Genomic DNA, 14519 nt, shown 5'->3' on the forward strand with positions numbered 1-14519 from the left:
GACCACAAAACCAGTCTTAAGTGTCAATATTTTTTTGAATAAATAAGCTTTCCATTGATGTATGGTTTATAAGGATCAGACAATATTTGACAGAGATATAACTATTTGAAAATCTGGAATCTGAGGGTGCAAAAAAAATCTTAATACTGAGAAAATCACCTTTAAAGTTGTCCAAATGAAGTTCTTAGCAATGCATATTATTACTAATCAAAAATTAAGTTTGGATATACAGTATTTATGGTAGGAAATTTACAAAATATCTTCATGGAACATGATCTTTACTTAATATCCTAATGATTTTTGGTATAAAAAAAAGATCATTTTGATCCATACAATGATTTTTAGGCTATTGCTGAAAATACACCCTGTCCAGGGTCACATATAGTGTTTTGAAACTATATTGAGAATAAATCCACCAAAATGTAACGTGCATCTAAATACCACATCTAATTCCAGAGCATCTACGAGGTTAAACGAGGACTCTCCATCTGTTGGTATGAGCTTGTGAAGGTTTGAAATAAGAACAGGAGGCTCTGGCTTCCATCTGAACATGTTTAAATTCTACAAATGCCTTTTAATTTTATACATAGGTGGGGCTATATTTAGTGAAGGCTTGCATTTATTTGGAGTTGTGTATACGTGCATTCTCAGGTCTACAGTCAGCTGAGCTCACCACATTGTCAGTGCAAAGTACAAAGATAGACACTCATTATCTCACTCAATTGTTTAAACTTTAACATATTTAAAGGAGCTGACTCTATTAACAGTGTTGTTTGGATGTTCAGAATGGAATATTAGCATATATATAACTGCATGGTATTGAATAGATATAGTCTACATAAAAAAAGTATGTAAAAAAACATCCGTTAACAAATACTTTTCTTAATAAATAATGCATTAAATGGATCAAAAGTGACCATAAAGACCTTTATAATATTTCAACTTTAAACTTTCTATTCATAGAAGAATCTTGAAAAAAAAGTGTGTCATGTTTTCCATAAAAATATTAACCAGCACAACTGTTTGATAATAAATGTTTTATGAGCAGAAAAATCAGCATATTAGAATAATTTCTGTTAGTCATGAGACTACCAATGAGTTAACGATGCTGAAAATACAACTTTGCATCACAGGAATAAAATACATTTTAAAATCTATTCAAAAAAAAAATTTTTTTTTTTAAAATCATATTTAATAATAGTATTCTTTTAACTTAATAATAAAAGTTAATTATTAATAAATAAATGCAAGCTTGGTGAATATAGGAGACTTCTTTCAAAAACATAAAATCTTACATACCCGAAACTTGTGAACAGTCCAGTAGTCAACTCAAATCTTTTGATATAAAAGAAGAAAAAAAAAGTTATTTTGCATTTAAATTGGATTTAAAATATCCCTATATATATATATATATATATATATATATATATATATATATATATATATATATATATATTTATTAAGAGTACTATGAAAGGTCATGCACATTCTCTTTCTTTACTACATTACATCCACACCATTGTTCATACAGTGTTCCTGCCAAACCAGGCCGCATTACTCGTCTCTTTTGTCACCCTCAGACAGGTGTTGACCAAAAAAATCCCTTGTCCTTGTGCACAAACACACAGTCAGTCACACAGTGTGAATAATCTGAACATGACCTCACCACCCTGATATGTAAGAGGAACCCAAACCGTCAATCACATAAGGTTGTGAAGCTCTATCCATCCAGTGTGTATTAAAAATATATCCCGACAGTCTGTAGTCATAATAAAGCATGCCATTTTAGCACGATCGAAATTTTATTAACCTTAAGTGGGTAAATAGTATACAACGAAGTAGCATTAAACATTTCCATATTCATATAATTACGAGCTTTCTTTAGAGATTCGTATTCATGCATATTGTTTCTTTTTTACTGGTGACTCAGGCAATTTTCTTCATTTTGATTTCACCTGTCACTAATAGCAAATGCACACACATACACATATAGACAATTATACAGACTCTTTGCTATTACTGTCCTCCGCCAGCAGCATCAAACATCTTCTTCCTGCCCTCCATACCAGACATGGCCTCGACGTTCTTACGCCAGTCGCCCACCTCCGTCGATATAACCTGACAAAACACAAATGCATCTTGCACTTAATGAAAATTAAAAAAAACTGAAAATATATTTTCTTTATTCTCTTGAATTTCTAAAAACAAAGAATGATTTTTAGGCCAATTAATATATTTTTTGAAGCAAGTAGGCATATTTGCCCCATTTCACTATGTGTACTGAGTGAGACTACAATTTTTTTTTTTTTTTTTTTTTATCACATGGTGGAATCAAGCTTCCAGAGTAAAATGAGTTCATGTTTTGGTGAGTATCATACATTAGAGCATGCAGGTGTACCTTCTCTTGTTTAATGTCTTCTTTCTTCACAGATTTGAGGTTGGCTCTGAGGTCCATGGAGCCCTTGTGTTTGGAGCCCAGCAGCGCTCGCATCATCTCATCCGCAGACACACGCACCTTCCTCAGGGCAGGTTTCTTAAACTTCCCTCCTAAATCTTGCACCTTCAGCTTCAGCTCATGGATCTTTCAGACACACACACTGTGTCCATTACAGAAACTGTCATCTAATTTTAGTTTAGGTTTAGAAAAGGTATATTTTATTTACTCACATCTTTGTTGTTTTTATTCACTTTAGCCTCAAAGTCGTATCTCTCCTCATCCACGACATCGATTTTGGCATGGAGCTGTCGACATAGTTTCTGGACACAAAATCATTATTATTACTACTACTACTATTTTGCATGATTGTGAATAATATTTAAGTTATCAAATCTAAATAAAATAACACAAATAGAAACATGCAAGTTGTAAGGTGACTGAAAAAAATATAAATTGTTCAATTTGAGTTAGACTAGACTATAGAATATAACTATTTTAAATGTAAATAAATATACGTTTAATAATATACGTATAAATATAATAATATACGTATAAATATAAGTACAAAAAATTGTGATTATTAAAAATGTCCTAAAAATGTGGAAAAAACTATATAAATAATGTGATTTCTCTAGCATTTCGGTCAGTGTCTGTTTATGTTGATGAAGTTGTCTTTTACAAACCTGTAACTCCTCCATTGAAAGGCCGGTGATCTGAAGAGGTGGAAGCTTATCGCTCAGATATTTCACCTTCTCCTCATCACGATTGACCTTCTCCTGTTCCAACTCATCCATGGCTCTTTGGAGCAAAAGGATCTGAGAAAAAAAATATGTGAATAGACATTTAACAAAAAACAGCAATCAGTATATCTGCTACATGTAGATTTACTTTTTTGAGTTCTCAAAGTATAGAAAACACACACACACACACACACACACACACACACCACTATCATACCTTCAAGGAAAGTTTTCGAGATGCAGAAATCTTCGACTTCGGCTAAAAAAAAAAAAGGAAACAAATTTAATCTTAATTTTTATACATTATATTGTGTCTTTCAACCATGTAGAAATCACTGAATATTTCACAATATCATAATCATAGTACTGTTGAATACCTTGGCTTGCACTCGAGGGGGCAATGGAGCAGGAGGCTTTGAGGATACACAAAAATGTAATCAAAATTGGAATAAAATACAGAGTATAAATCACATTTTCCTTATCAGAAAATGATTGTATAATGTTATTAAAGCTTTTATCGCTTTAACTAAATATTACTCTTATTTCAGTCACATATACAATAGACTATTTACTTACTTTGCTGCAGATGTTATGTTTATTGGTGGTTGCAAAGAGAAAAGAGAAGAAAATAATATTAAAAACAAATGTTTGTTCATGCCATGCTCATGAAAAATAATGCATAAAACACTTACTCGTCCGCCATTGTGAAACCTGTAAAATCAAATAAACGAAAGCAAAAATAAAAACAAACAATTATGATTAGTTGCAATCACAAGACTAAACTAAATCAGTTTCTTGATCCGCATTGAGAGATTTCTAGGAAAGAGTGGCGGCTGACACAGAGAGATGTGTTACCTGAGGAGTTGCCTGCAGCTTCTGGAAGCACAAACAGGACAGAGACAATCGTTTTTATGTGTGACAGGCAGCAGCTTTGTAATTTTAGCTCACAGACACAGGAATGAGAATGAATGGGCAGCTGTCCTCAACATATCAGAGTGCCGTGTGTGTGTGTGTGTGTGTGTGTCCAATGCCACAAGGACAAAGTAATTCAAAGCCTAAAACAGTATATGACTCAAAATAAGTTTTTATATGCATCTCAAATGTATTATAGCAAACAGAAATGGCACGTCCTATAACGGGAAATTGTGAAAAAGAACAGGTAAGTATAAGGAAAACTCCACCATCAAAAAAAGGACAGGCAGATATGTAAATTACAGGACACTGCGGTTCATTAAGTCTTCACCTCTTTAGAGCAAATGTATTACAGTCAAATAACAAGACATTGCATAAATCAAACGTCTCTGTCCATTAGTCATAGGTCAGAACAATCAGCACCTGCTCACCCTCACATGTTCCTAGACAAACCTCACTTCCAGACTAATTTTAAACACCATTTGCCCACCCACCCAGGACCTAAAATATTATCCCAGTGTTTGAAACACATATTGTTCTTTAAAGGAATAGCTCACCCAAAAATGAAAATATGCAGGCCATCGAAGATTTGGAGCAATGTAGCATTACATCACTTGCACTCTAATGGATCCTCTGAATGGGTGTCCAAACAGCTGATAAAAACATCACAATAGTCCACGAGTAATCCACAGCACTCCAGTCTAGCGATTAACATCCTGTGAAGCAAAAAACAAATCCATTATTAAGGCATATTGACTTTCGATCATTGCTTGTGGCCAAAAGACGAGTTCATAATAAAATACATAAAAAAATCCATCCTGTTTGTTGTCCTCTCACATCAGAATCCACCAACTGAATTAACACTGAACTGACGTGACACCAATGACACTGCTTTATGGGTAAAGTTGTATTTGTTTCATAATTGAAGAACTTTGCCACATTAAAACAGTTATTTTCTTGTTTATTTCTCTGAAACTATCTGTATTGTATAACGAGCTAATGTAACTTGACTTGACTAAATCCTTATCTCTTTTTGAGCTACTGTCAGGGCCATTTGGGCTTTTGCACATCTTCGTCCACAATAATGTCAAGAAATCACACAAAACTTTTACTTGCAGGTTATTTGTTTACCAAAAACTCATTTGAGATTCAGTGAGGAAGAACTTTGTGTTGAAGGTGTACTGTATGATCTATTTATTCAGTAACCTTTTCATACGGAGAGCTGTGGCATGTCTGCTTCCCAGGCCATGTATTGCTCTGCCACTCGATCAGCCGGTCCGACTGACAGACTCTCCGGGCGAATGGTTTCCACAGCTTGGGTGTCAGGAATATCTCTCATGCATCCGCAAGCATATTTGATCCAACAATTTCCACCTAAGGCAGCTCAATGAGGCGAAAACCCCTCTGATCCAATTGTTCATTTAAAACTAAGCCGATATTTACGAGATATCAAATTGATCCTTAGAACAGAAGCACATAAACAATACTACTTATCCCACTAACAAACTGCGTGCACACAAATGATGCCACACATGCGTACAAAAATAGGCTTTGATGACAAGTCAGGTGTGGATTTTAGGTAACATGATGCCTGCTTATGTAAGGATTAATGTTAGACACAAACTGGGTCATTTCAGTAATAGGCATATAGGGCACAATCACACCAAGAATAATAACTAAAGATACATAAAATGATATTAGCATCCATGCCAACAGATGATAAAGTCCTGTTTATTATAAGTCCAATGTATTATTATTTATCAGATGAAAATAAATAACTCTGAAAGTGAATACTTTGGTGATTTTATAAAAAATAGGCTTTATGGGGCCAGTCTGCTTATTTATTTATTGTCTCTCTGTAATAGTACTGTTTTCACATGAACAAGGTGACTGCAGTTATGCGTGTATCTACATTTCTATATGTATGTATTTTTATATATATTATTGTACCGTTTTTTTGTAATTTATCATCCAAGATGTAATGTTTTAAAATGTGAGACAAACCAACTACTATTACAAAACTAAAGAGGATTATTCAAATCTGTTGCTAATAGAGCTGTTTATTCAATAGGTGTTACGAGCCCCTGCTCTTTCTCTCTTTCCTTTCCTGAGTGCAGCTGCTAATTGGATGTGGGCGGAGACCATTACAAACACCTGAAGCCTCTACCTATTTAAGAGCTGCTGGCACTTCAATGGAGACTTACCCTGGGAACTCTGTTTTGTGTTTAGTCTTGTTTCGCATTCTTTTTTTGTTTAAGGCTGGTGAGAGACTGACTGTTTAGTTACCACAGTGTACATAGAAAGCATGGGTAAGTGAGCTGACCCGGAAGACTTTTGCTGTTTGATTTCTTCCTCGGGAGATAGGAAGTTTCCTTGACTCTTGAGTTAGTGGTAGTTTAGATTAGTTAGCTCACCAGTCCTTATTTAGGATTCGTTTGTTATACACTTTTGCTGTTTTCCTATTTTTGGATATTAATTTTACCTGTGGATTAAAACTTAAACTTTTGCCCTGGCCACTGTGGTGTTTGTTGCCTTTAGAATGGCTTTCTTATGTTGGTCCCTAAATAGGGTCGTAACATAAATTGGGGGCTCGTCCGGGATATGAATCGCCTTTTGTTTGAAGAGCTACTTCTTTGTAGTATCTTTTGTTACTTAATGCTTTTGTGTGGACTGCTATAGTTTTGTAGAATGCTTTGTGAGATTTATATTTATGCAATGCTACTTTTGTGTTTTGTAGTTTGCTTTAAGAGATTGAGGCAATTCTACTTGTGTCGTGTAGCTTGCTTTGTAAGTTGATGCATTGCTACTTTTGCTTGTTTGTAGCATGCTTTTGTGTATTGCATTTCTACTTTTGTTTTAGTACTGTTGCATGCTTTTGTATTTGATGCATGGCTACAGTACTTGTGCATGTCCTTTGGTTGCATTTAGTTTGAATTGGGTTTTGACCAATTTTAGCCATTCTTTTTGTGGAAACCACTTTTGAGTGGCCATGGGTTGTAGGTGTTTCATGGGGTAAAGTTCGTGTATTTGCTTCTGTATTTTTACAGTAGGTTCTTACTACCTTTTTGTAGTGACAAGTTTTATGATGGAGGATTTTGATTTTGGAGAAGGTGGTTTTTTTTTTTTTTTTTTTTTTTTGCAGTCTCCTTCATTAGTACGGTAATAGTTGTTGGAAAGCAGAACTTAAGCAAATTGCGGATTCTGATAAAACTGTATTCGTGGTAGTGTTAAGGCTACTATGAGACAAAGTTGATCTATATTGGATCAAAATGAATCTTCAGGTGATGCTGCTTAAAAAAAACGTTTTGCAGAATAGTCAGTTTGACTTGCATAAAGACTCCTTTGTTGAAGTCTCAATGTGAAGGAATTTTAAGTCCATGAACTGCAGGTTAAAGGAAAAACGAATTGAAATTGACCAAGCTGAGAAGGTTAGAACTGGAGTCAGGAAAATTGGCGCGGGAGAGGGAGAACTCCTGCGTTTGAAAAATTTGAACTGAGCAGTAAGAGTCAAACAGCTTGTAACAACTGAGCTAGTGAGGACTTCGCTGTTTGTAAACATTTGTTTGGTCCTTCCCTTCATAGAAGGATATAGGAAAAACTTTCATTTTGAACGTGTAGTTGTAACTTTGTTGGGCTAAGTGTGTATGGTAAGGTACTGCTTCAATGCATTTTAACCGGTGGCTCAAGTTTTTCTTTCCCTTACGACCAGATTTTAGATTGAGGCTGTTAAAACTGCAATTCTAAGATACCATGAAATCCTACAGATCTTGCTCATCCTGGAGAGAAGGTAATTCTTGAGGAATTTAAGAATTGCTTTCCTGAGACTATGGCAATGTTCTTGAGTGAACAGCAGGTTTAGGAAGCACCATTCTAAACCTTAAATCTAGTGAGTAGCTTCTTACCTAGACCTCCATCTTTTTGAGTCAGAAAGTAAAAAGGGCTTTGACACTCAAAGTCCCTGTTAAGATTTTATAATGAGATTAAGTCCTTTTTGGTGTCTGGAGTTGCTGGGTCAGGCCTGAACAACTTGTTGAGAGCGTGTCTTATTTTTAGCGTGAGACCCATTTCCTGCCTGCACCATTATCTGAGCTGTCCAAGCAACTGCCAAGTGAGTATGACTTCCAAGATTTTAATAAAGTTGAGTTCACCAATACTTTAGTCAAATAAAATTTAAGTTGTGTATTGGGACATTTGGTCTGTGGTGGAGTTTTCAATTTTATAGTTGGAGTATTCAATTAATTAAAAATAATTTGTTTAAATTATATTTAATGTTTTAAGGGTGGGGGTGTTACGAGCCCCTGCTCTTTCTCTCTTTCCTTTCCTGAGTGCAGCTGCTAATTGGATGTGGGCGGAGACCATTACAAACACCTGAAGCCTCTACCTATTTAAGAGCTGCTGGCACTTCAATGGAGACTTACCCTGGGAACTCTGTTTTGTGTTTAGTCTTGTTTCGCATTCTTTTTTTGTTTAAGGCTGGTGAGAGACTGACTGTTTAGTTACCACAGTGTACATAGAAAGCATGGGTAAGTGAGCTGACCCGGAAGACTTTTGCTGTTTGATTTCTTCCTCGGGAGATAGGAAGTTTCCTTGACTCTTGAGTTAGTGGTAGTTTAGATTAGTTAGCTCACCAGTCCTTATTTAGGATTCGTTTGTTATACACTTTTGCTGTTTTCCTATTTTTGGATATTAATTTTACCTGTGGATTAAAACTTAAACTTTTGCCCTGGCCACTGTGGTGTTTGTTGCCTTTAGAATGGCTTTCTTATGTTGGTCCCTAAATAGGGTCGTAACAATAGGCTATGGTCCAACAATTTTGAAATGTATATATATTTTTCACTTTTTTTAAAATGTACTGTTTCAAACTTTATCCAATATATCACAATAAGAACATGAGCTACACATCTTTGAATGACCCATTTATTAATAGGTTCAAGTATTCGTGCTTTATACTGAATCACCCAATGCAGTTGCAATGGTTTTATTCTTATTCTGAAGTCACCATAGCCACCCAGATCAGATGTCACTGAAGTCACCTGGATCCAGTCCGTATCAAGTCCAGGTGACCTACATGTCAGCGGAGACCATGTCAACTAGACAAACCCTGGAGACAGATCCCCTGTAAAGACCTTGATGGTCATCGGCACAAAGCCACGAGAACCAGATGAGTCCTCTGGCTAATCTGACTGTCGTTGCAGCCTGGAATGAAACCACACCATGCTGGTTCTGTCTGGCTTGAGAAGAACTGTCCTCCTGAGCCTGTTTCTCCCAAGGTTTTTTTCTTAATTTCTGTCACTGGTGGAGTTTTGGTTCCTTGCCACTGTTGCCTATGGCTTACTTAGTTGGGGACACTTAATTTCTTGCAACTTTGTTGAGTTGACCGCACAGACACTATTGGAAGAGAAATGAACTGAGCTGGACACGACATCACTGAATCAACAATGAACTGACTAACTGATAAACTGATATGTCCTCCCTTATCAGCACACACTTTTCCTTTTTAACACTGTAAACTGCTTTGACACAATTGTTTAAGGGGCTTTATAAATAAAATATATTTTCATTGACCCAGTGGGGTAGCAGTGTGTAATAATAGTGGACTAATAACAGGTCTGGCTGCACCATCCACTGGTTTATGTGGCTCTGAATGCAATGGGATTATTTTACGACTGACTTTTAATCCTCGAAAGATTTATAAAAGATTTAAGGTAGATCTTGTATAATACCCAAAACTTAAGATGAAAGTGAAAATATTAAAAATAAGCACACATCTGGCCCAAAACCCCGACCTGCGAATGTCCATGACCCGGATGTGCTTTGAAAGTTCACGTCCATCCTACCTGCGCATGCGCGAGCGATGCACCTTATCCTGCGGGAGCCGTTTCATCTGACAGACAAATTTATTTTTAAAATTAGCCTCATAAACATCAACATTTTGATATGATTGCCATCGAAATGGCTCACAGGATCGACGATGCGCCTTCCTGAGCTCTAATTATGACAGAAGAAGCGTTTTAATCGGCGCGAGGATCGATGGAGACTTTAATGTCAGATTTGAACCGCTGAGGTGAAACTCTGGTGAGCTGACAGGATCAAAAACACTACAATAATGTAATTTAGCTGAACAGTTCATAAGTAAATCATACAATAAATAAGCCTTTGTGTCATGTATAATACGTTACATAAGAAATATTGTCGAATAATTTCTTCGATAAATGGTTTTGGTGTTCTGGTGTAGTATTATACCTGGCTGATTATATATATATATATATATATATATATATATATGAATGCTACCAATCTTCTAACCACAAGGTGAACCCGGAGATATTATACAAAATTAACGTAACGTTACGTGTATACTTTAAATGCTATAACATTATCAACATTATGCAAACATCACGTTTTCATGTCTAACTGTGTTGTGGTTTTACATGAACAATGTGATTGCAGATATATTTAACTTAATTGGTTATTTTGGGGAATGTGTGTGAAATTAATCATAAATTGGTTTTACTCTTTGAATAATCTTGTTATTATGAACCTGTATGTCATAATGAGAAAGGTTTGACTAAATATTTTAAAACCCAATCTATAAATGTAAATTATATTTATAAAAATGTATGTTCAACATGTTATGTTAATATATGTTATATGTATTAAGTAAACAGGGATGATTAATTCTGTGACTGCATGTTTATTTTATATAAAGCTTTTTATCTGCATCTGTAGTCAGTGTCTGGCCTTTCTGTCCGCCCTCCAATCTGTCAAAGGCACCTGTTGTCATCACCTGTTTCAGGTTGCTTTGTGTCTGTTTTTTTGTTTGTTTTTTGCCTCGATCCAGTGTGCTAACTGTAAGTTTGTGTTCATGTATGTTTAAATAGATGAATAATGCCTGGGAAGTTAAAGGCGAAGATTGTTGCCGGGCGGCACCTGCCTGTCATGGACCGTGCCAGCGATCTCACGGACGCCTTTGTAGAGGTCAGTCAAGTGTTAGGTTGTTAATGCAGTCACTTTTCTTGCTATGCACATTCGAACAAAAATGCTCCCTAAGTAGGATATCCCTTGATTTATCATAGAGCGGCACTTATGCATTGTTGTTCCACAGGTGAAGTTTGGAAACACAACATTTAAGACAGATGTGTACCCCAAATCCCTGAATCCTCAGTGGAATTCAGAGTGGTTCAAATTCGAGGTAAGTTCTTTGAACTTGTCATGCTTTAGGATGGATTATTGTGCAGTTTATTCTCTATGTTTATCCTTTATCCTTTATCCTTTACCCCTCAGGTGGATGATGAGGATTTGCAGGATGAGCCGTTGCAGATTACTGTTCTCGACCATGACACATACAGTGCTAATGATGCCATAGGAAAGGTGTACATCGACATCGATCCACTGCTCTGCAGTGAAGCTGCTACTGTCATTTCTGGCTGGCTTCCAATCTATGACACTATACATGGTGTGTGTCCACAAGCAAATTCAGTCTGTAATATTAAGGAGTTCTGACTTATTTTGTTCTGATGATATGATTGTGTTCAGGTATAAGAGGGGAAATCAACGTTCTGGTGAAGGTGGATCTCTTTAATGACTTGAACCGCTTCAGACAGTCATCATGTGGGGTTAAATTCTTCTGTAGTAAGTATCTAGATCATCTGCTTCCATTTCTTGTACTTCTTTTCTTTCTGCCCTCTGACGATCTGTTTCCTCCACTTTCTACCCTGCTTTGCTCTCCTTCTTGTCTTTATTTTGTCATTCCCTGAGAATTTTCATTCACATTCTGGCTCTGTCGCTCTATTTCTTCAGCAAAATCCATTCCCCGATGTTACCGGGCCATTATGGTACATGGCTTTGTGGAAGAGCTTGTGGTAAATGAGGATCCAGAGTATCAGTGGATCGACCGTATCAGAACCCCTCGTGCATCCAACGAGGCCAGACAGAGACTCATCTTTCTCATGTCAGGTACTAATATTTTTGATGAGTCATGTGTCACTGAAGACTGAAGAAAAACCAGTTCATTTAAATTATATTAATATTTCACAATATTACTGTTTATAGTGTTTTTTGTTTTTTTGATCAAAGAAATGCAGCCTTGGTTAGCATATGATACTTATTTAAAAATATAAAAAGTCTTACCAACCTAGATCTAGGACTTTTGGAAAGCACAATATAGGCCTATTGTTCTACTCTGACTAACTGTACTTTAAGTTGCTTTGGATATGATCATCTGCTAAAAGGTGACTTGCTAGAAGACTTATATGTGGAATATGAGACACTAATGTCAATATTTTCTTGGCTCATGTGGTGTGTAATTGCATTTGTGTTTCTGTTGTAGGTGAATTGCAGAGGAAGATTGGTCTGAAGGTGCTAGAGATGGGAGGGAATGCAGTGGTGGGGTACCTACAGTGTTTTGACCTTGAAGGAGAATCAGGCCTTGTGGTTCGTGCCATTGGGACAGCCTGCACACTTGAGAAAATCAGCACATTCCCTGCCACAGCTACACACCCCAGCAACTCCTCTCCTTCAAAAGACATGAAAGAGTGAGTGTCACCTACGCACACACATACGCATGCACCGCCAATGCTATAAATCAAGGATAAAATGTCAGTGTGTGTGCGCAGGTCATCACCGTTTTTAAAGAGATTTGGAAATTGCTGCTTTTTTTCTAACAGCTATCCTAGTTAAATCTGCAGTACATTAGATTAGATTTTTTTTACACTGAATATAAGAATTGAATTTAAGATTAGAAATGAATGTATGATGTATGGGTTATTATAGAAATCACAATGAATCCATGGAAATTTCTATCCCTTTAAATGAAAGTAAAAATAGAGGCTGTTAATTCAGAATTTCAGTCAATGTATATTACTGTTCAACAATTTAGGGTTGGCAACATTTTTGTAGAAGTCTGTTAATGCTCACCAAGCATTTACAAAAATAGTCATATTGTGAAAGATCAAAAGAACAGCATTTATTTAAAAGGGTAATATAATAAATGTCTTTGCTGTCATGTTGACTCCAAACTTTTGAATTATGTTTTAGATTTTCATCTATTTTCTTTTAGCAGACAATTTTGTTCAAGGTAATTTGTTATTATTTAAATAATTTATTACAATTATCTAACATTCCTTTGGTTTTATTAAACAGGTATTAATGCAACCTGAAAAAGAAGAAAATGTTTACTCTCTGTTTTCTGTTTATATATGTAAATGAGTAGGAGGGTGTGTGTGAGTGTATTTGTTTTATGAGTTGCTGTTTTATAAGTTTTACAGAAATGCATTCTCAACACACAAACATAACACACCTCAATCTTGTTCTCCCCTGCATGTTCTTTATCTCCCTCTTGCACTTACTGTCTTTTTCTTTAGCTCTCCTGCATGCCGCATCTCTCTTGCACCAGCATGTGTTTGCGTTAGATGGCTAAAAGTTTAAATGCTGTTCGGTTGTGCATTTTCAAACTAGATGTTTTTTGCGTTTGGACTGCTGCCTTGTGCCTCTGTTTTGTGTTTGTGTTGTCTCGTCCCGTTTCCTATAGGGAGCTAAGAATGTTTGAAGGACTGTGACCTGCCTAACTAGACAGCATTTTTTGGCGCTGTCTATGAAGTCAGCTCACTAGGTTGTAAAATACAGCCGAAAAATTACATAATTTTTTTTTCTCCATGCAGTCTGCCTTGTTTGTGTGTGCGTGCATGTTTGTGTATATCATTGTTATATGTGTGTTTGCATTCTCTGTGGACGTACAGTACACAGTGTGTGTTTGTTTAATGTATGAAATATGTGTGAATGTGTGTGTGTGTGTGTGTAGCTCTCCGCAGGCTGCTCCTTCCACTCTCGGATGTCGTTCCACACACAGCAGTCCCGTTCACAGTGCGAGCAGTCGTCTTTCTCAGGGCTTCTCCGTTTCTGTGCCAACACTGCTGTTCGCCGGTATGAAACCCAGACACAGGAGCTCAGAAGCCCCCAGAGCCAGGCAGTGTAGGCAGGTACCCCTCGACCCCCATGACCCTGCCACGGACCCGTCACCCCGTTCTTCATTGGCAGACAGCTATGACATCACCAGCCCCCTCCCCTTCAGCTGCCAAAGCAACCTTTTTTACAGCTTAAAAATGCCCCTGACCAATCAGTAAGCTGCATTCAGCTGTCATTCAAAGAGTATATCCAATCAGAGGTGTTGGTTGGCTTCTGTGTTTTTAAGTTGTTCGTGTACATACCTTTATTTTTTCTCAGGGAGGGTTGTTTAATTTTATATTTTGGCCTTGTGAAGGCATTAGTCGACCCTTGTTATTAAAACGTTGTGCTTTGGTTGGCTGACACATGCTTCTTGTTTGTCTCATTTGTGTCCTGCCTCTTTTTTGTTTTCACAGTGTTTGATTTTGTTTTGTTTTTCTCCCATTTTATTTTTTCATCCACTACCATAAAGCACTTTCCTTTCTTCT

The 14519-nt window shown here is 36.6% G+C and overlaps 2 protein-coding genes across 15 annotated transcripts in view; one reads left to right on the top strand and one right to left on the bottom strand.

Annotated features, from left to right (window-relative positions):
* Positions 1-1760: 1760 nt before the first annotated feature.
* Positions 1761-4103, bottom strand: LOC127934539 (troponin I, slow skeletal muscle-like). The gene is made up of 8 exons (XM_052531990.1): positions 4033-4103; positions 3866-3888; positions 3555-3590; positions 3395-3436; positions 3121-3252; positions 2668-2757; positions 2399-2581; positions 1761-2118 (listed from the first exon to the last, which is right to left on the bottom strand). Exons 5-8 carry the CDS (start codon positions 3229-3231, stop codon positions 2017-2019), a joined length of 486 nt encoding a protein of 161 aa, XP_052387950.1. The 5' UTR covers positions 3232-3252; positions 3395-3436; positions 3555-3590; positions 3866-3888; positions 4033-4103; the 3' UTR covers positions 1761-2016.
* A 5815-nt stretch (positions 4104-9918) lies between these two features.
* LOC127933999 (C2 domain-containing protein 5) overlaps positions 9919-14519 on the top strand; it is a 30773-nt gene continuing 26172 nt past the window's right edge. For 9 of the 14 annotated variants that reach the window (XM_052531148.1, XM_052531150.1, XM_052531153.1 and 6 more), the window contains exons 1-7: positions 9920-10164; positions 10971-11067; positions 11195-11281; positions 11374-11545; positions 11626-11721; positions 11890-12045; positions 12419-12623. In XM_052531148.1, coding sequence (XP_052387108.1) covers positions 10978-11067; positions 11195-11281; positions 11374-11545; positions 11626-11721; positions 11890-12045; positions 12419-12623 — 806 coding nt within the window. In that variant the 5' untranslated portion in view covers positions 9920-10164; positions 10971-10977. Of the gene's footprint in view, positions 10165-10970; positions 11068-11194; positions 11282-11373; positions 11546-11625; positions 11722-11889; positions 12046-12418; positions 12624-13888; positions 14063-14519 lie in introns of all 14 variants that reach the window. The other 5 variants (XM_052531157.1, XM_052531161.1, XM_052531159.1 and 2 more) reach the window with 3 other exon arrangements.

This window comes from Carassius gibelio, chromosome A18 (genome assembly GCF_023724105.1).
Source record: "Carassius gibelio isolate Cgi1373 ecotype wild population from Czech Republic chromosome A18, carGib1.2-hapl.c, whole genome shotgun sequence".
NCBI classification, from domain to species: domain Eukaryota; kingdom Metazoa; phylum Chordata; class Actinopteri; order Cypriniformes; family Cyprinidae; genus Carassius; species Carassius gibelio.